Here is a 21,067-nt window from a genome sequence, read left to right as displayed (position 1 = left end):
TTAGCATGGAGGTTACAGTTAGGGTTTGGCAACCTTCAGAGCAGTTTGACCTTGCCGGAACTCATTGAGCAGGTATAGGCTGCTTCAGGTGCTGTCCAATCACATGGGGAGTCACATGTGCCCGGAGCCGTGAGTAACCAGCAGCAGGAGGAGGACCGTGTGACTGCAGATAAAAAAATGAGAGCTGCACTCTGTTGCTTCCCACCCCTCCACAGTAGGCTCCCTCGGGAGGACCCTCTGCCAACCGAGCAGAGCAGGCAATTCCATGGCATTTTGCAAGCCGGTGCATGATGTTTATGCTCCAGCAGGCTGTGACAGCTCAGGGCAGCGAGGTCTCCCAGTGGAGATTTGTATTCATGAGCAATTGTTTCCAGTCAGTGCCATTGACGCTCACTGTAGCAAATGCCTTGCCAGCTGTTCTCCTAGCAGGTGTGGTTCTCACAGGTTTGTGAAGAATCCACTGTGAACTCTCTTCCTTTCCACCTCTTGGGCTGGCAGCAACGAGAAAGCTGGATGCTGGGGTGCCTGGGTGGCTCAGTCGGTTAAGTGTTCCACTCTTGATTTCCACTCAGATCATGATCTCAGGGTCCTGGGATCAAGTCTTGTGTTGGATTCCATGCTCCTAGTGGAGTCGGCTTGTGTCTCTTCCTCGGCCCACTCCCTACTTGCGTGCTTGCTCTCTCCCTGTTCAAGCAAGCAAGCAAGCAAGGTGGATGCTGTCCATGCACAGCAGAGCGTTGGGGTACAGAAACTTAGCCCTGCTGGTGCAGCCATCCTGGAGCCTCTGCCAGGGTCCCCACAAAGCCCTGACCCTGTAGCCTCCTCCTGGGCGGAGATCGCCCAGCCTCTCACACAGGTCCCTGAGGGGACAGGTTCACTGCAGTGCCTTACAGGGTAGTGTCCATTCTAGGGAGAGCTGATGCGAGCAGCGGTGGGCCCGGACCCACAATCCACAGCAGTTGAAATGACTGAGGAGACGCTCGTGGCCCAGGGATAGATCTTAAAGTACAGTGCCCAGTGACAAAGTAAACCGAGATGGATAATACAGTGCTATTATGTAAATTAATCATACAGATAATACCCATTTCGCAAGAACACAACATAAACACAAAGGAATGGTTGCCTATGGATGTGCAGGAAGAGAATGGTCAGGGAAATGGGAATAAAAGGAAATAAAATGAGAGGGGGAGGAAAGAACCTCACTTTTTCCTACAGGCTGCTGTCTTTGAGGGAAGGGCCTTTGTTCTTGATTGCTCAGCTTTTGGTGGTGTGGCATCTGTGTGTCTTGGCCAAGCTGGCAACCTCAAGCAGATGGTTCACCCAAAAGTGGCCTCAGAGAAGAGTTACCCATACTGGTACTGCGCCACTGGGCAGGGGCAGCTGTTCACGGAACAGTGGACTCGGTAGGGATGCAGGTGTTTTAATAAGCATCTAGGTAATTGTGGTAGGTAAGAGGTGAACAGTGCTGACTTAAACCGCGTGTTGTGAAGAGGCGTCAGCAATGCTTGCAAAACCCCACGTTCTCATCTTGGTCATATTGGGAAAGTATGGGTGGTCACCTTGTAGGTCAGTTCATTAAGAAAACAGCTCTGTTCCATGTGTTCATTGATCATGTGATGCCGTGTAGTGTGAACTGAATGGGGAGATGGGATTTTAGCTTCAGGAATCCTGTTTAGGATAAGGAATGGTTTTTTTTTTATTGCTGGAAAGTATTGCTTTAGGGAAGGGAATGAGCTTCTGGCTGCTGGAGGTATTCAAGTAGAACTTCAAGCATGGCAGGGAAGGAGTCCTTCTATCACGTTCATGGTTGGAATAGATGCTCCCTGTGATCCTTCCTGTTCTGCCTGAATGGGGCTTCAAGTTTTAGGCCTGATGCTGATAATTAAAACAGAAAGGTTACTTGGTTTAAAAAAATATGTAATTAGCCATGTTTATGGTAGAGAATTTAGGAAAGGTAGATAATCAAAAGGAAAATAGTTTGCAGATCATCTTACTAGGTGGAGATAACCACTATACAATTATTTTTTCAAGAGTGAGAAAGGAATCTTTTTTTTTTTAAGATTTTTTAAAAATTTATTCATGAGAGACAGAGAGAGAGAGACAGAGAGAGAGAGAGGCAGAGACACAATCAGAGGGAGAAGCAGGCTCCATGCAGGGAGCCCGATGCGGGACTTGATCCTGGGCTCCAAGATCATGCCCTGGGCCGAAGGCAGGCGCTAAACCACTAAGCCACGCAGGGATCCCCTGAAAGGAATCATTTTTAATGGATGCACAGTATTGCCCTGTTATGCTGTGTGTCACTGGTTCCCCCTGCTTGGAGATTCAGATTCCCCATTTTTCAGTATAAATCATATTTGAGTGAATGTCCTTATGCATAGATATTTGTGTAGTTTTTTTAAAAATAGGTATTTTATTTTTTTAAAGATTTTATTTTTAAAAAGATTTTATTTATTCGAGAGAGAGAGAGAACATGAGCAGGAGGGGTAAAGGGAGAAGCAGACTCCCCACTGAGCAGGGAGCCCGATGCAGGACTCGACCCCAGGACCCTGAGATCATGAGCTGAGCCCAAGGCTCACTCTGAACTGACTGAGCCACCCAGGCACCCATGCATAGGTATTTGTGGGTTTCTTTATATCTTCAGGGGGAATTCCTGAAAGTGCTGCCACTGGGTCAAAGGGCATGTGCATCTTTGGGGCTTTTGATGCACGTTGCCAGGCTGACGCTTCTGACTGAGTTGCTCCTAGGTTTCTCCAGGTGTGGCCTAGGCAGTCTTCTTGAGAACCCTACCCCCCCCCACCCCGAAGCTCCTGAAAAATGGGCCTCCTGGGCCTCACCACGGGGGTCCTGAGACAGCCTGGGGGTGGGTTGGTCTCTGTATCCACATTTCCAGCATGCAGGAGACCCCACCTCAGGGATATCTATGCATGTGTGTCCTCCGTATGTGAGCCTGCTGGGAGAAGGGAAGCAGAGCGGCCCATCTATCCCATCCTGAGGGCCACCTGTGATGTTGGTGGGCGCCGGAGGAGCACAGCCCAGGGACCTACCTCCAGGCACCATTTTCCTTACTGTCAGGTGGAGTCTTAGCGTGGTTTCGATGAGGCAGCATCCTCTCTGTACCAATACGTGTGTGATGTCACGAGGTGAGAAGGATCTCACTGGGGCCAGGCCAGATCTGGGAAGGGAGCCCTGGGAAAAGTGGGTCAGGACGCAGAGCTCCTCTTGGCCTCTTCCCCTAGGCGACGTGGGAGCAGGGTGCTGGTGGCTGAGGTCCCCTCCAGGCCCCGGCGTCTTTCTGTCCAGGTCAGCGGAGAGGAGCTGCTTTTGCCGTGGACTGCTGCCTCCCATGTCCAGGGGGAGAGAGCCGGGAGGCCCGGGGCCTGAGCACCAGGGGGCAGTGGAGAAGGCGGGGAGCTCGGCCCCCAGCCGGGTGGGGGCCTTTTGCCATCACCCTGTGGCTGCCTTTCGCCATCACCCTGTGGCTGAGCTACGTCCTAACCCTGGAGCTCAGGTGTCCCCAGCTAAGGAAGAACTGCTCGCCGTGTGTAATCTCCAGCAGGTTACTCTAGACAGGCTGTTTACCAGTTGTCCCTGCAAAGGTCAGGTCCGCCTCTGACTGTCCTGTTTCCTGGTCTGTAAGTCTAGAAGGGAGATCATTCATTCCCTTACTCACGCCACCACCCTGAGCTGGGATGGTGTTGAGATGAATGACCTACGTTATGAAGCAGGTAGCGGTGCCGCTGGCTGGGGGACTGGTAAGTTGTGCTCTAATGTGGTTAGAGACGGCATCAGAAAGCACAGCCAAGCAAGGGATTGATGTTTTCTGACAGAAGGGAGAGTTGGGCCGAGGGCCATCACATGGAGGGTGTAACTGGAGAGCTGGGCTTTGAGGGCTGAGTAGAAATGGTCAGGTGTTGGGTAGGTGCCTTCCAGGCAAGGGAGGAAAGAGCAGTGAGCCAAGAGCCTGGCGTGGTGCGTCGTTGTGGGCACCGTGGTGACTGGACGGTCAGGGAGGGGCTGGAGAGGGCAGGGCTCAGGCCGTGGCCCTGGCCTCCCAAGTCTGCTTCTGACGCTTCTCCGTTGTGTGGCTTAGGCCACGAGGCTCAATATTTCGGAGCCTTGGCTTCCTCCCCTGCAAGATGAAGTAACCAGACCAACCTTAGAGGAAGTTATTAAATGGTGTAACACACAGAAAATGTGTAGTATGTAGCCCAGAGCTTGGCACAGTATCACGTGCTCCATAAGTATTTGTTTCCCTCCTTCCAGTACTAGGGTGAGACTTCCTGACTTGATCTCATAGGCCATGGGAGCCATGGAGAGTTGTGGAGCCTGGGATTAATAAGATTATATCTATTTACTTGAGTGTTTGTGTGTTTTTATTTATTTATTTAAGAAAAAGATTTTATTTATTTATTTGAGGGAAAGAGAAGGAGCAGGGGAAGGGCAGAGGGAGAGGAAGGCTTCCGGCTGAGCTAGGCTCCATCCCAGGATCCTGGGTTCATGAGCTGAGCTGAAGGCAGATGTTTAACCGACTGAGCCACCCAGGCGTCCCAGTTGTGTGTGTTTTAAAGATAGCTTTGTTAGTCTGGTGAAGGATACTTGGGGTCTGGGGTGGTGAGGCTAGAGACACAGGCTGACGCCAGGAGGGGTGAGAGGGATCCTGCCCACATGGTCCCCTGTTGCATGTCGCGTCCGTCAGCTCCAGTGGGCTGCTGGGATGGCCTGCCTGAGCGCTGGGCAGTGGTTTTGCCAGGAGAGGGTAGATGTTGAGATGTGCTCCCAGGGAGCTGGTTAACCCTAAGGGAGGCTACAGAACTGAATACTTGTGGGGCTCGGGTCTGGTCAGGAGAAAGGGGGATGCGTGTCCAAAGGTTGGGCTGGAGCCTGTGGAACAGGCCATGATGGCGATGGTTGGCGTGACGGCAGCCTTAGTGCACACTTACTGACCACTTTTGGTGTGTGCAAGGGAGCTTATGTTGACGTCTCGGGGCTCATCACGACCAGGAGATGCGGGGCTGTTACTGTCCCCGTTTATGGGAGAGGGGACGGAGGCACGGGGAGGGGGGTTACTTGCCCAGAGTCCCAAGCTGGCGAGTCAGGGTTTCACCCCTGCGGTTGGCGCTCAGGGGGCACGCCTGCCGAGAGGGGCTGTTAGACTTGGGGTTTTGGCTCTCGGGCCCGCCGCGCCGCGTGGGCTGCCCCCGAGGAAGAGCGCCGGGCGCACGGAGGCCGTCAGCGGCGGGCCGGTTGCCTCTGGAGGCCGCGGGCCCCGAGCCTGGCGAGGCCGGACGGCAGCCTGGGTGCGCGGCTGCGGGAAGGAAGGCGAGTCCCGTTGAGGCGCTCGCCTCCCCGCCCCTCCTTCCCCGCGTCCTTCCCGGGCGGCCCGGCCCCTCGGCCCTCGCGCGGGGACACGAGTGAGCCCGTGAGTCCGGGGTCACCACCATGTGCCGAGTGCCCGCAGGCCCTGAGAGCGGCCCACAGGGTGGCTGCCGCCCGCCACCCCCGATGGCAGCTGTCCTGGGGCCGCGTCCGGCCACAGAAGCCCCCAGGCCGCCGCCTCGCCCTGGCCCGAGGCCTGAGGCCAGGCCTTGGCAGGGGGCGCCTGGCGGCCCTTCCCCGTGGCCCTTCCCCGCGGCCGCTGGCGAGCGCAGGCGAGCGCAGGCTTGACCACGGCGGGGCCTGGAGGGGGGGCGGGCAGGGGCCCTGCGTCCGCCCGCGGGCGCCCAGGCAAGCCCCAGCCCGAAAGGAGAGACCGGGGGCCCGGCCTCGTGACTCGTGCGCCCTCGGGAGCTGCTCCTGCGCCCGTGCCAGGTGGTGTCATCCGGGGGTTGGATTAAAAGATAACTCCGTTGGCAGGAGGAGCGGCCCTTTGCTGCCTTTAACCAGCAGGCCGTGGCGGGCCCCGGGCAGGTGCTCCCAGCACTGCTGCTGGGCGCCTCGGCCTCTCCGCTCGCTGCCCTCCGCTCCTGTCCCTCCTGCGGCCGGGTTGCCCTCCTCAGATGGCCTCTCCGCCCCCTGTCTCCTCTGGGGACAGGTTGTAAAGTCCCCAATGAGCAATTCCACAGGATTCGTTTTCCTTTTCCTCCCTTCCTGTCTGAGGAAGGCAAAGTCCCCTGGAGCTGCAGGTGAAGTGTGCTGGGGCAGAGTAGAGGCGAGGAAACGGAGTCCAGGCTGGTGGGAGGGGGCGGGTGGAGGGGTGCGGGCCCAGCTCAGCCCAGCTGCGCTGCGGTGTAGCTGATGCAGGAGGCTGTTCGGTTCCTCAGGAGCTGTGAGTCTGGGGGGTAGTTGCTCCTTCCGAGCTGGCATGGCTGTGAGTGGTCTCGGGGGCCCTGAGTTGGTGGTCACAGGGCTCCTGAGGCTCTCTGGGCAACCCCAGACGGCCGTACTGCCTGTGGGCAGTGGAGATGAAGTGCCTGCCCCGCGTTCCCGAGCCTTCAGGGGACCCACAGGCAGGGGGGCCAGAATAGTTTGGTAAAATATTTCCAAGCTTCTTCCCATGTTGCCCATCATTGGACAGGCCCTTATTTTGGGATCCCTTCCCTTCCCTTCCCTTCCCATTTATTTCCTTCCTTCCTTCCTTCCTTCCTTCCTTCCTTCCTTCCTTCCTTCAAGTCATTATACCCACTAATAAACTGTACAATAGAATTTTTTCTTTATTATTTGCCTAAACATTTGTTTCATTAGAGGAAAAAAATATTTTCAGAGTATTTTCCCTCTTGTGTAGGTAAAACATGCATCATTATTCACCTATTTTTATTTATTTATTTTGTTTTAAAGATTTTATTTATTTATTCATGAGATACAGAGAGAGGCAGAGACACAGGCAGAGGGAGAAGCAGGCTCCCCATGAGGAGCCCGATGTGGGACTTAATCCCAGGACCCCGGGATCACAACCTCAGCCAAAGGCAGACGCTCAACCGCTGAGCCACCCAGGCGCCCCACTCACCTATTTTTAAATCACGAATAAAGTGGCAATAATTTAAAAAATGTGATCTAGGCAGTGGTATCCTGAATCATTTTATTTTTTTTCATATTTTTATTTTAAACAAATTTCTAACAGTATTTCCGCCCTCCCCAATATTTTGTTTTGTAAATTTTCTAGTACACAGAAAAGTTGGAAGAATAGTACAGTAAACATCTGTACAGATGTCACCTAGATTCATCAGTGGATAACAGCCTGCCACAGTGGCTTTTTTACCTGGTTACTGTCTGTATAGTCATATACAGTTGTTTTTACTCATTTGCTTGGAAAAAAAAATGGTGGACATGAGGACACCTCACCCCTGAACACTGAAGCGTGTGTCACGTGTGGCCCAGGACGTGCTCCTACATGACACGCCACCGCTATCGCACCCGAGGAATTCCACGCTGATCCAGTATGTTCTACTATGCAGTCCTTTTCAAGTCTCCCCGATTTGTCCTAAACATGCCTTTATTGTTTTTTAAAAACTGAGCCTCTAATAAACACGTTGTATTTGGTTGTTATGCTAATGTTATTCTTAAAAACCTGGATTATAAACTTGATTATCAGTGATTGACATATCTTTGTTAGGGCGCCGTGTTGTAACACAGATGCGTACGTATATACATTACTCATCCGTATCCCCTAGGCAGTCTTAGAGTTCTGGAAACTTGGGAGGGGCCTGGGAGATCTGCCTTCTTCTTCTTCTTTTCTTTTTTTTTTAAATGGGATCTGTGGTCTGAACATTGGAGAGACCTTTCCAGTGTCCCAGTTTGAGGCTGCATATGGGTTCTGAATTTCTTAGGTTTATGAAATTTGACACCTCCAAGTCTGGACATTTTAAACTGTCCCGCTAAATTCTTTTAAGTACCCAGGGCTCAAATATACCATTGCCTGGAGTGTTATAGGTCATTTGACGTAAAACAGAGAAAAACTAGTGGTGTCTTCTATAAAGCTCAGAACCTCCTCCTCCCCCCCTCCCCTTTTAGTGTGGGGTCACTGGCCTCCTTAGCTCTGGACACCCTCAGAAGGGCTGATTGCTGCAGCAGCGGGGAGGGACGGGGAAGGTCATCTGCCTCCCCTCCCCCGGACTTTGCAAAGCCCAGTCCAGGAGGTGAAAGGGAAAGAGCAAGGAGAGGTGCCACGGTGGCCAGTATGGTTCTGCCCTTATGGAGCCAGGCCTCTCTGTTGGCCCGAGGGTCCTGCTGTAGGTCTCCCTTAGAACCGAGAATGAGTCCTCGATTGGAATCGGTTGGACTGGTTTTAAGTCCAGCTGTGGGCCTGTCTCATTCCTTTCCCTCCTGAACCCTTCATCCACAATCCAGAGGGTTGTCATGAGGTTTCCAGAGCAGAAGTTGAGTGAGTGCTTTGAAATTGCAATGGAAGGAGGTGGGCCTGCCCTTGAGACCGTCCATGGCGGGGTGGAGTGCTCTGGCAAGTGCATCCCCCTGGAAACTGTCAGAGACGGGTGTTAAGACCAGCTTGCTCTGGAGAGTGGGGGCGTGGGAGTGTGGGGGCCAAATGCCAGAGAGGGGAGGGCAAGAGTAGGGAACGGTGATGCCCTAGAGCAGGAAGGTTGCAGTATGTGCCCATGGGAGGAGCTTCTGGGACAAGGCCCGGCTTGAGTCTTACTGGATGCACACGGATAGAGAAGAGGTATAGCGAGAGTCAGGGAGCAGAAAACAAGAAGACCCCCTGAAAACAGACCGGCAAGGAGAAGGCCACTTTAGGACTGTGTTTCGAGGAAAGGGTTACTTGGGATTATGACTTGTTCTTTCTACCCTATCTCAGAAAAAAAAAAAAAAAGAAGCTTTATTCTTTGCTGACAATAAAGCATGCACATTCATGTAGAAAATTCAATTAATGAAGAAGAAAAAGGAAAGGCACACAGAATCCCAGAGGCAACCCTATTAACATTGTGCTGGGGGAAAATGGAGCTTTGATTGTATGCCAAGCATCGTGCCAAATGTTATCTCGTTTCATCCTCGCAGAAACCCTGGGAGGTAGGTACTTTTATTATCCCTGTTTCATGGGAGAGGAAAGTGAGGCACAGAGAGGTTATAGAAGGTGCCCTGAGTCACACAGGACGTGTTTGAGCTGGGATTCCCGGCAGGGGGTGGGCTTCAGAGTCACCCTGGTGACCCCTCTGGGACACTGACCACCCGACCACCCACCCCTCTGGGACACTGTCCTTGGTGTGCGGACATCTGATCAGTTTGTATGTGCACACGTCGTGTCCTTCATTTTTTTTTTTTTAAGATTTTATTTATTCATGAGAGAGAGAGAGGCTGAGACACAGGCAGAGGGAGAAGCAGGCCCGATGCAGGACTCGATCTCGGGACCAGGATCACGCCCTGAGCCAAAGGCAGATGCTTAACCCCTGAGCCGCCGAGGCGTCCCACAGCGTGTCCTTCTACACATGCAGGCTACTATCCAGATTCTCAGTTTGTGATGGAAACTCTAACCACCATTCAGTGGTGCAGACGGATGGGCATGGCAGTGCTGCACCATCTTCTACCCCACAGTGGTCTGGGGTTTAGAAACAGGGATTTTGGGGTACCTGGCTGGCTTAGTTGGTTGTGTCTGCCTTTGGCTCAGGTCATGATCCCAGGGTCCTGGGATTGAGCCCCATGTAGGGCTCCCTGCTCAGTGGGAAGTCTGCTTCTCCCCCTGCTCCCCCCCCCATTTGTGTGTGCTCTCTCTCTCTAATAAATAGTCTTAAAACAGATTTTGCCTGCTTGCTGTAGTTGCCTGAGAAATAGAGAAATCACTCTATTGGTATTCTGATTGGTAGACTGGATCCAAGATGGCCGTGTTAGGAGAGGAGACTGGGGGGGGGCTCCCCAGCTCAGGCCTAGGGGGTAGGTGGGATCTAAAGCTGTCCCCCTCCCATCTGCTAGAAATAATGTTTTCTCCTGGGAGAATTGGTAAACCAGGTAATGGTGTCTGTGGTGATTTCTAGGCCACAGGGTGTGGCTCTTCTTTGGTTATTTTTTACTTGGCCATCTGAGCTTCCTCAGACTTCTGTCCTTCTGCCCCAGGGCCTGGACCATCCACAGCTGGTACATCCAGGGACTGGCCATGGACTTGGCACTTCACAGCCAGGAATCGCTGCCCTGTGAGATGTGGGATTGGCAGATGTTGCTTGCCTGGGGGCAGGTACTCCTGGAAGCCTTCCCCGCCGCTGGGGCAGTCCTTAGAGCAGGAGCCAGCACCCGGGCTTCCAGGGGCGCCGCAGGCCCAGCCTCTTGCTGCCTTATTTTCCCAGCTGTGCAGTGGGCTGATGCTTCTGCTCCTGCTGCTTACCAGGGTTATGGGAGGCGTAAGGAGCTGGGGCGTCAGGGAGATGCAGCATCGTTGGGGAGCTCAGCCCCACGGGGGGGTGCCTTGTCCTCGGTGTGCGTGCACTTTCCTTCTCTCGCCTTGCTCTGGTACTGGAGGCAGGCAGGCAGGCAAGGTGAGATTTGTTCATCCTCCATTCAGAGTGGGCTGTTTGTGTGGTCACGTGACCCGCACACCCGGGTCAGAGGCAGGGCTGGAAGCAGGTGTGGCCTCCAGACCGGTGCCTAACCCTGCCGCACTCAGCACACTGCTCTTGTCACTCGATGGTTCATGTTCCTTCACCCAGTTGCCCAGTGCTGCATTCAGTCGGAATAGAGAGCATGAAGCCAGGGCTCCAGATTCAGCTTTGTTTGCCCCGCTCTGTGGCTCTGGAATACATCTGTGGGTCGTTTATTTGTCCACGGATTGTTTATTGAGCACAGATGCTTGCCTGGTCCTGTGGGAGATGCCGGAGCAGCAGACACGAGAAAGGTAACACCCTGGTCACAGAGAACTCGGTCTTGTGTGGGCGGCAGCTCGTAAAGAGTCCGCGCTGATACAGTGGGCAGGTGCAGTGTCCCTGCAGAGCAGGGTGGGGCTCTGGGAGTGCAGACATAGGCAATCCTGACTCTGCTGGAGCCTCAGTTTCCCCATCTGTCAAATGGGTGCATTGGACTACTTGATATTTGGCATCCCTTCTGTCTTTTACATTCTGTGACTCTTCATGAAAGGAGTGTCATCCTGGAGGTGAAGACCCACCTAGCGTCAACCAGAATTTTATGTTTAAGGTGCTCCCAAGTCAGATAGAGAGGAGTCTCTTGGGTTCTATATCTCTTTTCACAAACAATTACTCATTCCCTGATGGGCCAAATACATTTGTTTTGTATGGCCAGGAAATGTTTTTCACACAAGTTGGTTTGGCTTATGGCTGTGTGTTGGTGCCAGCAGGCTGCTTATGGGTCACCGGGTAGAGAGGGATTGAGGGCACGTGTCAGATGTGCTATTGTGGATCTGAGCCAGGACCGGATGTGATTCCATTGGCTGGGGTGTCCCATCCCTGGTTCCTAAGGCCTTATCTGGGGCTCGTGGGCTGTGAGAGGTGCTCACTGTGACCTTGAGTCCCTGAACCAGGCCGCAGCAGGGGGCAGGGCTGGGACCAGGTTTGAAGGACCGGGAGGTTCCAGGGACCCTGTCTCCCTAGGGCTTCCTCTTTCTGGGCCTCATCCTTGGAAGCTTGGCCAAGGTTATACAGTCAGCAAGTGGTGGAGCCAGATGCCTCTTGAGTCTGTGTTCCTGCCTCCTGAAGCTCCTCAGAGAGTGAGCTTTTCAGCAAACCAGTGTCTGATTAAGACAAAGCACCGAGATGCTACATCTTCATTTGGGTCCAAGGGCCTTTTTCATGGTGTCCTGTGGAGTGATGTGTAGTGGGGACCAGAGGGGAACATGAGTATAGAGAATGAGCTGAGGGGAGTTCTTTTCTCTGCTGTGTGAGCACTAGGGGGCAGGAGGGCGGGAGGGAAGGAGAAAGGTAGGAAAGTTAGCTTGCCCTGTGTGAGTGGGCCGCCCGGGGTGGCAAGGATGTACCTTCACTATCTTCACAGAGTGGAGATACCCGGACTCTCCCCTCCTTTCCTCCCTGACTCCCTCCGGTGTCGCAAGTAGTACTGGGTGCTGTGGGGATGAGAGAGGTTAGCTAAATCTTCTTCCTTGGGCTGTCATCGGCAGGACTGGATACTTAATTTCTGGCCTGGTGCAAGTTGAATATGCAGGGCCCCTGCTCATAAATCACTAAGAACCAAGGCGAGGACAGTGGAGCATGAAGCTGGGTGTGGGTTCGTGAGGCTGCACGGGCTGTGCACCCTGACGCCGGCCCTGGTCCTCAGCCTCATGGGCAGAGCCTGGCTGGCAGACGGTGGTTAGAACCATAAGCAAGTACAAGCAGGTCATGGTAGGACAGGAGATTTCCAGATGGAGGGATGGGGAAGGCTCCTTGGAGAGGGCGCCTTTAAAGCTGGACCTGGAGGGATGGCTGGGGCTCTGGTGGAGGTGGTGGTGATGGTGGAGGCAGAAGTGTGCCCACGGGCAGGGAGTGATGAGCACGTGGGCCCGCAGCCTGGCTGGCGGGCTGGGTGGGGGTGGGCAGCAGTTGGGTCCAAGACTCTCCAATGCCAGCCTGCAGGCAGGCTTTATTCTGCAGCCAGCGGTTGCTGGGAGCTTAGAGATGGCACAGCTGGGCTCTGGGAAGTGCTCTGGGGATTGGTGCTCGCCACCGATATCCCAACATGTGCGAATGGCTCTGATGCTGAGACACTTTACATTTGTTATTCTCTTAATCCTCCCGGGCCTTTGCAGGTGAGGAAGTAGAGGTGCAGACAGGTGTTAGGTACCTTGCCCGTGGTGGTAGGTGGTGGAGCTGGGACCCTAGAGACTCGAGGTGAATCTGGGGGCCAGTGAAAGCTTTTGAGCTCTGAGCGATGCCTGGGTGGTGGATGTGGGCACCTGTGTGGCTCTCGTTGTCAGGAGTTCCCAGCAGCTGAAGATGTTGTGCAGTCCTGGTGGGTGGCATCTTGCTGTGGCTCAGGGGCAGCAAGGGTGGGGGCACCCCATGTTGAGAAGCAGCTTGCCTTTCTCATTGGTGGATCCTGCCGCTTGTTATCTCCTGGTTTTTGGCCCCAGTCTGCCTCTGAGTTTCTCCTTTTCCTCCTCATCACACTTTGGGCACGTAAAGACGGTAGTCTGTTCCTCCAGAGCTTTTATTTATTCCTTTTTTTGCAACTTTCCGTTCTTTCCTCTGTCCTCCGTTTGCTTTGGTTTTATGCTGAGTGTGGTGGTTCAGGTGTGGCTAACAGCTGGGAGAGATGGGATTGGCTTTGCGTGTCTCAGCAGGCGCCGTTGGCTTTCAGATCTTCCTGCACTTTTCAGATGCTCGTTATCTTTGGTCTCCACCTGCTGGGGGCTGGTGGTGCCCCTCTCCATCATATGTCTACTGGACTGTGTCCCTACACATTTCCGAGCATCCTCTTGGAAGACTCTACTCTTCTACCTTGCACCCCAAGATTGTTCATGTGACAACTCCTCCTTGTGAGCACCTTTCTTCTTTTGCTCCCAGTGTCAGAGGACCTAATGCTTATTGTAGAGGGACAGAGATGGAGGTGAAATAGCCTGCAGCTGACCCTGCCTGACCCTTCCTGGGTTTGGACACTGAATCCTACAGTCTCCCAGCCTGGCAGGTGCTTGGTAACTTGACACTGTCCTGCTAATTGTCTCTTGAGGCCACAGTGAGCCCTTGTCACCACCCATCTACCAGGACCGTGGTCCCCGACTGGGCCAACTGGTTGAGCCACTGTTCTGGGCACTCATGGGAAACAAGTGGCCTTTGTGGTGAGCTGGTGGACAAGAGTGGCCGTCAGCATGGGTGAGGTGGCTGCACACGCAGGCCTGCGGGGCTGGGTGGGGCCCAAGGCAGCCGAGTCTGAGCTGGGAAGCCCACAGTGGACCTCATTTCCTTGATGATGGGGGTGGGACACAGAGTTGCAGGGACCACTCCTTTCCTCTTCCGGTTGCTGTCGAAGACAGTGTTCTCTGGTGGTTTTCTAGTGACTGAATCAAGAAACTTCACGGGTTCTTCTACCTGACATAGGCCTGGGAGGTCCCCTGTAGGTTGTGACCCTTCTTCATGGCAGGGTTTTTACCATGTCTCCTTGAGATGTCAACAGAGGAGAAATGAGACTCTAGGAGAGTTGAATGTTTCAATTTGGGCAATTCTTTCTCAATTATCTTGAAGGAATCTTTCTAAACTCCCCCACCCAAACGCAAACCCCAAACATACCACACATTTCAAAAGACCACACACCTCAAGGGAACTTGGTAAACATGAGGTGACGTGGTCTAACTGGGTTGAAAGTATGAAACTTGTGGGGAAGATGTATTTAGTAGCAGGCGCTGGGCTGGACATCCTCAGAACTCCACTTGCCCCACAGGCGCCGATGCAGAAAGGTGAATTTGGGCACACGCCTCGCTGTGTTTTGAGGCTATCGGACGAGGCTCCAGTGAATGATCTTACTATGAAAAAGTGGCTGGCTCTTCAAAAGGTTTCCAGAGGCACCTGGTGGCTGGCTCGGTTGGTTGACTATCTGACTCTTGGTTTTGGCTCAGGTCATGATCTTAGGGTCCTGGGGTCGAACTCTATATTGGGCTCCCTGCTCAGTGGAGCATCTGCTCCCTCTGCTTCCGCCCCGCTCCTTGTGCGCTCTCTTTCCCTCTCTCTCTCTCTCTCTCTCTCTCTGTCTCTCAAATAAATAAATAAATAAAGTCTTTAATAAGAATGTTCCAGAAGAATCAGTATCATTAACTAAAACTGCATCCAACAGTTTTTCTTGATGGACATTAGTAGTAGTTTGAACTTGCTCCTCTGATTCCATTCAGATGGGACTTCTGCTTTTCCTGTTATTGTAGGTTTTTTTGCCCCCACCCCTTGAAACTTTTTTGTTTTTTTGCATATTCTTTCATAGTATTTCCCTTCTCAGGTCATCTGGAGGCAAGATGTGCTAACACAGTTGGGCCGTGCTCGCAGGAGCTGCAAAAGGAGGGGCCCCGTGAGGTCATTTCTCCAGGACTGTGAGGGGCTGAGCACATTTTATCTTCTAGTAACTCAGCCGGCTCTTCCTGCACTTTGCGTTTGCTCCGTCCTCCTGGTGCTCCCAACTGCCCTCCCCACCCGCCTCTCCCATCTTTGATGTTGTCGCCGTGGACAGAAAGCTGGGAAAATAAAAGAACAAGTTGTAGACTTAGAATGTTTGCCCCCAAGGAAAGTGCATATTTGCACAAAATCCTGTCTGACAGTTTCCATTTTAACTAAGACGTTGGGGGCCCAGCAGGCTGTAGGAAATATGAACATTGGCGCTTCGCTGGGCTGCATGCTGATGGGGGCTCCCTGGCTGAGCCCCGTCTGTCACTTGAGATCTGAATTTTTCCGATGAAAATCACTGGCTGGCCATGGGCGACCATCGCCTGAGCTGGGAGCACGCGTGCTGCGAGTGGTTTAGGAGCCTGCCTGTCTGCCCCTCAAGGTCTCTTTCTTTGTTTTTCTGAAATGTGATGAAAATGGAACGTGCTTTTAAAAATAGATATTTTCTAGAGGTGACCTGGCTGGGACTTGGTTGCGGGGTCTTCTCCCTTCTGCCCCGTGAGTCCTTTATCTTATCTCAGCTGATAGGATGCTGGCAAGGGCTGCTTGTTTTTGCTTTTGTTGTTTTATAACCCCCTTTTTATTCATAATAGTCTTTCCAAATATATTCCTTTTTATTACTTATTTATTTGCACACAGCCTGAAGATTCTGTAGAATTCCTTAACTGTACTAATGTTTTTTCCTTAAGAATAATTTTTTTTTCTGATTATCAAAGCAATGCTCGTTAAAAAAAAAAGCGGGGGTGGAGGGGGGAGGGAAGATCCCAGAACTGTAACAAGGTAGAAAGCCTGAGTTCCCTTAAACCTGAGTATCTGCTGGGAGCAGAAAGGCTGGGGAGAAAGGCTCAGTGGCCTCAGACAGTGGTCATGTAGGTGGGCGAGGCCGTTCCGGGGATCATACTGTGACTGCTGAGTGGGTGTGGAAGGGCAGAGGGGTTTTGGTTTAGAGGCAGCTCGGCCATAGTTAAAGGGTGCAGGGCTTGGAGGTGGGTGCAGCTGAATGATCGAGGGCTTGTTCCTTAATTTTTCTGAGCTTCAGGGTCCTTGTCTGTCACTCGGGGCTAATTGCAATACCTCTTTGCTGGAGTGCTTTGAGATTTAAGTAAAGATTACAGTAATTTGATGGTCTCTCATGGCTGGCGCTGTGCTAGGTGTCTGTACTGGAAAAGGTAGCCCAGAGTCTGGCACAGTAGCAACTGTATTGGTGCCATAACAAAGTACCCCGGACTGGTCGGCTCACACCACAGCTGTTTATTGTCTCGCAGCCCTGGAGGCTAGAAGACTCAGATCAAGGTGTGGGCAGGGTGATTTCTTGGGCCACCCTCCATGGCCGTAGGTGAGTGTCTCCTCTGTGTCCTCGTGGGTGTGTGCTCACACCTGTGTCGATTTCCTCCACTTAGAAGTTTTAGGGCCCACCCTACGGACCTCACATTAATCACCTCTTTTACCCTCTAACACAGTCACATGCTCAGGTAGTGCGAGTTAGGGCTTAAGCTCTGAATTTTGGAAGGGACACAGTTCAGCCTTTCCACAGCGGTTATTTCTATTATGCACGGTTCTGTGGTGATGAGGGGCCCTGAAGCTGGCCTTGGCACCGTCTCCAGCTCTCACTGTGACCTGGTTCGACCAGACCTCCTCTGGACATCTGTACCACGTCAGGGCCGGGCAGTCCAGGGGTCCTCGTGAGCTCTGAGGCAGCTGAAGGTAACTGGAAAATGTGGATTGAGCACTTATTCACACTTACCGTGTGTGGCTTGTGCCAGGGTTGGCGACAGCAGGCACGGTGGTGCAGACCTGGGGGTGCCCTGTCCACGGGAAGGGGGCTGGACGTGTTCGCTGTCAGGGCTGCTAGCAGATGGCCAGTGGACCAGGGGCCAGGAGAAGGCTGGGATCTTTGGGGGCTGCTATGCTCTGGTTTCATTTGCTGTGCTCTGTGGTTGTGGATGTGGATTTTGGCTTTTCCTCCCTTGAAATATTTTCTCGTTACTCAAGATCTTACTTTCTCTCCCGAGGGCTGCCTGTGTGCAAAAGATAACCCACATCCCTTTGTGCATTTGAAATACTTTCTCTGATTTCCTCCCCCGTTTCCTGAGGTCGACTTGGGGCACTTTGAAGACCCTGTGTGGCCAGATTTTGCCTCAGGGGGGTGGGGGAAGCTCTTCTTGCTGCATTTGAGGAAAGAATGACCTGAATGTTAGAATGTGAGATTGGCTCTGCACTCAAGTTGAAGGTAAATGGGAGCACTAGATTGGCTGAAATAGTAGGTGTGAAACTAGAACATGATGGAAGGAAGCCTTTGTTACAGGGGTTTTTAGGAAGAAAGATGTTTCTTTATTTGGTGGGAGTGGGGTGGCTGCCAAGAGGAACACTCACTGCCTGAGTGTGCTGGTGCAGTGTGTCTGTGGCCCTGGGTGTTGTTTAGAAACTCCCCACCCCTGCCCTGGCTGTGAGCATGTCATACCTGAGTGCATTTCTGTAGACGAGTACGTGCAGCTGTTCTTCTTGTAATACAGTGTAAAAGGTCCCTGTGGTTTCAGGAATGGGTTCTTTCCACCCACTTCTGGAGGCCACCTTTTCAAAATCCACACAGGGTGCTGGGTAAGTAAGGGGTGAACCTTCCTGTCTGGTGTCCCCTTATTCTAGAGGAAGGGTGCATAAAGTGTTCTAGGGCTCTTCTTCTTCTTCTTCTTTTTTTTTTTTTTAAGATTTTATTTGTTTATTAGAGCGAGTGAGAGAGAGAGAGAGCGCGCACGAGAGGGGAGAAGGGCAGAGGGAGAAGCAGGTTTCCCTGCTGAGCAGTGAGCCCAGCATGGGACTTGATCCCAGGACCCTGAGATCATGACCTGAGCTGAAGGGTTTAACTGACTGAGCCATCCAGGTGCCCCTCCTAGGGCTCTCCTTGGATAGGAAAACCATCTGCTCTGGTCTGGGCCTCCCAGAACCCCCTGAAGGGCCAAACCCTTCTTTACATTCTCTGTTTCTCAGAGCCTCAAAAGAAAAGAATACGTGGGAGATCACTGTTCTTTTATTTACCTCTGAGGGCCCTTTCGGTCCTGGTCCTTTAAAGAATGTTGAAGAAACAGATTGGATCTTAAAAGATTTCATTTATTTATTCATGAGAGACACAGCAAGAGAGAGGCAGAGACATAGGCAGAGGAAGAAGCAGGCTCCCTGCAGGGAGCCCAACATGGGACTCGATCCTGGGTCTCTAGGATGATGCCCTGAGCTGAAGGCAGGCGCTAAACCGCTGAGCCACCCGGGGATCCCCCAGATTGGATTTTAGAGTTAATTCCAATCTGCCCCACAAGTAAGCTTGTGGGGCAAATAAGTAAACAGAAAAAATATCTGTCAAATAAATAAATAAAATATTTTGAAAAAATTTACAGTAAGCTTGGTAAGAAGTGAGCACCATGAAATAGTGTTTTTTTTTTTTTTTTTTTTTTTTAAGATTTATTTATTTTAGAGCAAGAGAGCATGCAAGAGCAGGAGAGGGAGAGAGAGAATCTCAAACGGACACCCCCCCCGAAGTGTGGGGGCCCTAGGTAGGGCTTGATCTCACGACCCAAGTCCAAATCAAGAGTCAGACACTAAACCGACTGAGCAACTGAGGCACCCCCCCAACCCTTTTTTTATTTTTTAAGATTTTATTTTTAAGTAATCTTTATATCCAGCACAGGGCTTGAACTTCTGACCCTGAGATCAAGAATCGCATACTCCACCAACTGAGCCAGCCAGGCACCCCTGAAATAGTGTTTCTTGTCGGATTGGCCCTTAGGAATCACCCAGTGCCTTCCCATCATGCCCTCAGCAGACGCAGCTAATCCATCATGGGCTCCTTTCCCGACAAGCGCAGGTGTGGCCTCAAGCTCTTTTAACACGGTACTCTGGGCAGTTGTCACGAGACAGGGCAGTTCCTCTGCGATGAACCTCTTGGCCTTATCTGGTCTAATCCAAGCTCATCAATTCTGATGGAGAAACCAGAGCCAATCAATGGCCTTACTTAATTGGCAGAGCGTTGTTGACCTCCGGATGACCACACCAGATGTTTCTTTGCCTTCCCTGCCCTACCCCAGTGTTTGGTTTGGCAGACCAGCCCCTCTGGCCACTTTCCTCCCCGTTGCCGTCTAGAAGATTTCATTCTCTTGTTCCTCCTGTCCTCCTGAATGGCCTCTGTGTCTCTTCCAGATATTTTTATTCCTTCTCCTGTTCTCACAGGGTGTCCATCCCAGAATTTTGTCTGTATGTGCCTAGAACAGTACTTTCTGTAGTTGCCCATTATGAAGTCTAGATCTGGCCCTCCCTTGTTACTCCTTTCATTTTTTTAAAAAAGATTTTATTTATTTGTTCGTGAGAAACACACAGAGAGGCAGAGACACAGGAGAAGCAGGCTCCATGCGGGGAGCCCGATGTGGGACTCGATCCCAGGACCCCGGGATCACGACCTGGGCCAAAGGCAGATGCTCAACCCCTGAGCCACCCAGGGATCCCCTCCCTCAGTTCTTTCTTAGCCAAGGGCTTCATATTACCAGGTAGGGACTGTGAGCTGGTCACACGTTCTCCAGGCATGATGGGATGACTCCCATGGGGACTGTATTAGTCTGAAACTGTCCCCAAAGATTTGGATAGCTATAATACAGAGAGAGATAAAGCTCTTGCCTTTTTTTTTTTTTTTGAGACAAAATACATATAAAAATATTTACCATCTTAACCAGTTTTATGTATAGAGTTCAGTGGTATTAAACATTCATAATGTGCTACCATCCCCACTTATCTTTATCTCCAGAACTCTTCATCTTACAAAACTGAAACTATACCCATTAAATGGTAATTCCCCATCTCTCCCTCCTCACTCCAGCCCCTGACAACCACCACACTCTACTTTTTTTTTTTTTTTGGTTTTTTTAAGATTTTATTTATTTATTCATAAACAGAGAGAGGCAGAGACACAGGCAGAGGGAGAAGCAGGCTCCATGCAGGGAGCCAGATGTGGGACTCGATCCTGGGTCTCTAGGATCACACCCCAGGCTGCAGGCAGCACCAAACCGCTGCGCCACCGGGGCTGCCCTACTTTGTCTCTGTGATTTTGATTACTTTCAAGTACTTCATATCAATGGAGTCAAGCGATATTTGTCTTTTTGTGACTGGTTTATTTCACTTAGCATAATGTTAACACTCTGTTGTAGAACATGTCTGAACTTTCTAGCTTTTTTTTTTTTTTAAGATTTTATTTATTAGAGAGAGAACACAAATGGGTGGGACAGAGAGAGATGGAAAGAGAGAAAATCTCAAGCAGACTCTGTGCTGAGTGTGGAGCCTGACGTGGGGCTTCATCTCACGACCCCTTAGATCATGACCTGAGCCAAAATTGAGTTGGATGCTCAACTGACTGCACTACTGAGGTGCCCCTGAATTTCCTAGCATTTTAAAGCTGGGTCACACTCCAGTGTATGATGCCCCACATTTTGCTTAGCCATTCATCTGGCAGTGGACACCCATGTTGCTCACACGTTTTACAGATGTGATTACTCAGCTGTCAGCATAGCTGTAGGAATATTCCTTGAGACCCTGCTTTCAGTTTTTTGGCATATATGCCCAAAAGTGGGTTCAATGATCATGTGGCAAAACTATTTTTAATTTTTTGAGAAACTGCCATACTAGTTCCACAGTTGCCTGCATCATCTTACCTTCCTACCAGTAGTTTCATGAGGGTTCCCATTTCACCACATTGTCACCCACACCCTTTACTTTCTGCCTCATTGATGGTAGCCATCCCAAGCAGTCCAAAGGAGTATCGCCTTGTGGCTTTGATTTGCATTTCTTTAAGGATGAGTAATGTTGGGCAGCCCGGGGGTGGGGGGGTGGGGGGGCGGGGGGGGGAGGGGGGGTTTAGTGCCGCCTTCAGCCCAGGACGTGATCCCGGAGTCCCACCTCCGGCTCCCTGCATGGAGTCTGCTTCTCCCTCTGCCTGTGTCTCTGCCTCTCTCTGTGTGTCTCATGAATAAATAAATAAAATCTCAAAAAAAAAAAAAGGATGAGTAATGTTGAGCATCTTTTCATTTGCTTGTTGGGTGTTTATAGATCTTCTTTAGAGAAATGTCTAT

General features: G+C 51.7%; 1 protein-coding gene across 6 annotated transcripts in view; it reads left to right on the top strand.

The window, feature by feature from the left end:
- DLG5 (discs large MAGUK scaffold protein 5) overlaps nt 1–21,067 on the top strand; it is a 119,174-nt gene that overhangs the window by 15,872 nt on the left and 82,235 nt on the right. Inside the window, exon 1 of one of the 6 annotated variants that reach the window (XM_025435479.3) lies at nt 10,637–10,771. The exons of the other annotated variants lie outside the window; for them this stretch is intronic. Within the exon in view, the coding sequence (XP_025291264.1) occupies nt 10,723–10,771 (49 nt within the window). The 5' untranslated portion in view covers nt 10,637–10,722. Of the gene's footprint in view, nt 1–10,636; nt 10,772–21,067 lie in introns of those variants that run through there. 6 annotated transcript variants of the gene reach the window in all.

Source organism: Canis lupus, chromosome 4 (assembly GCF_003254725.2).
Source record: "Canis lupus dingo isolate Sandy chromosome 4, ASM325472v2, whole genome shotgun sequence".
Taxonomy (NCBI): Eukaryota; Metazoa; Chordata; class Mammalia; order Carnivora; family Canidae; genus Canis; species Canis lupus.
Note: the sequence above shows the minus strand (reverse complement) of the source record. Positions and strands in the feature narration are given on the sequence as shown.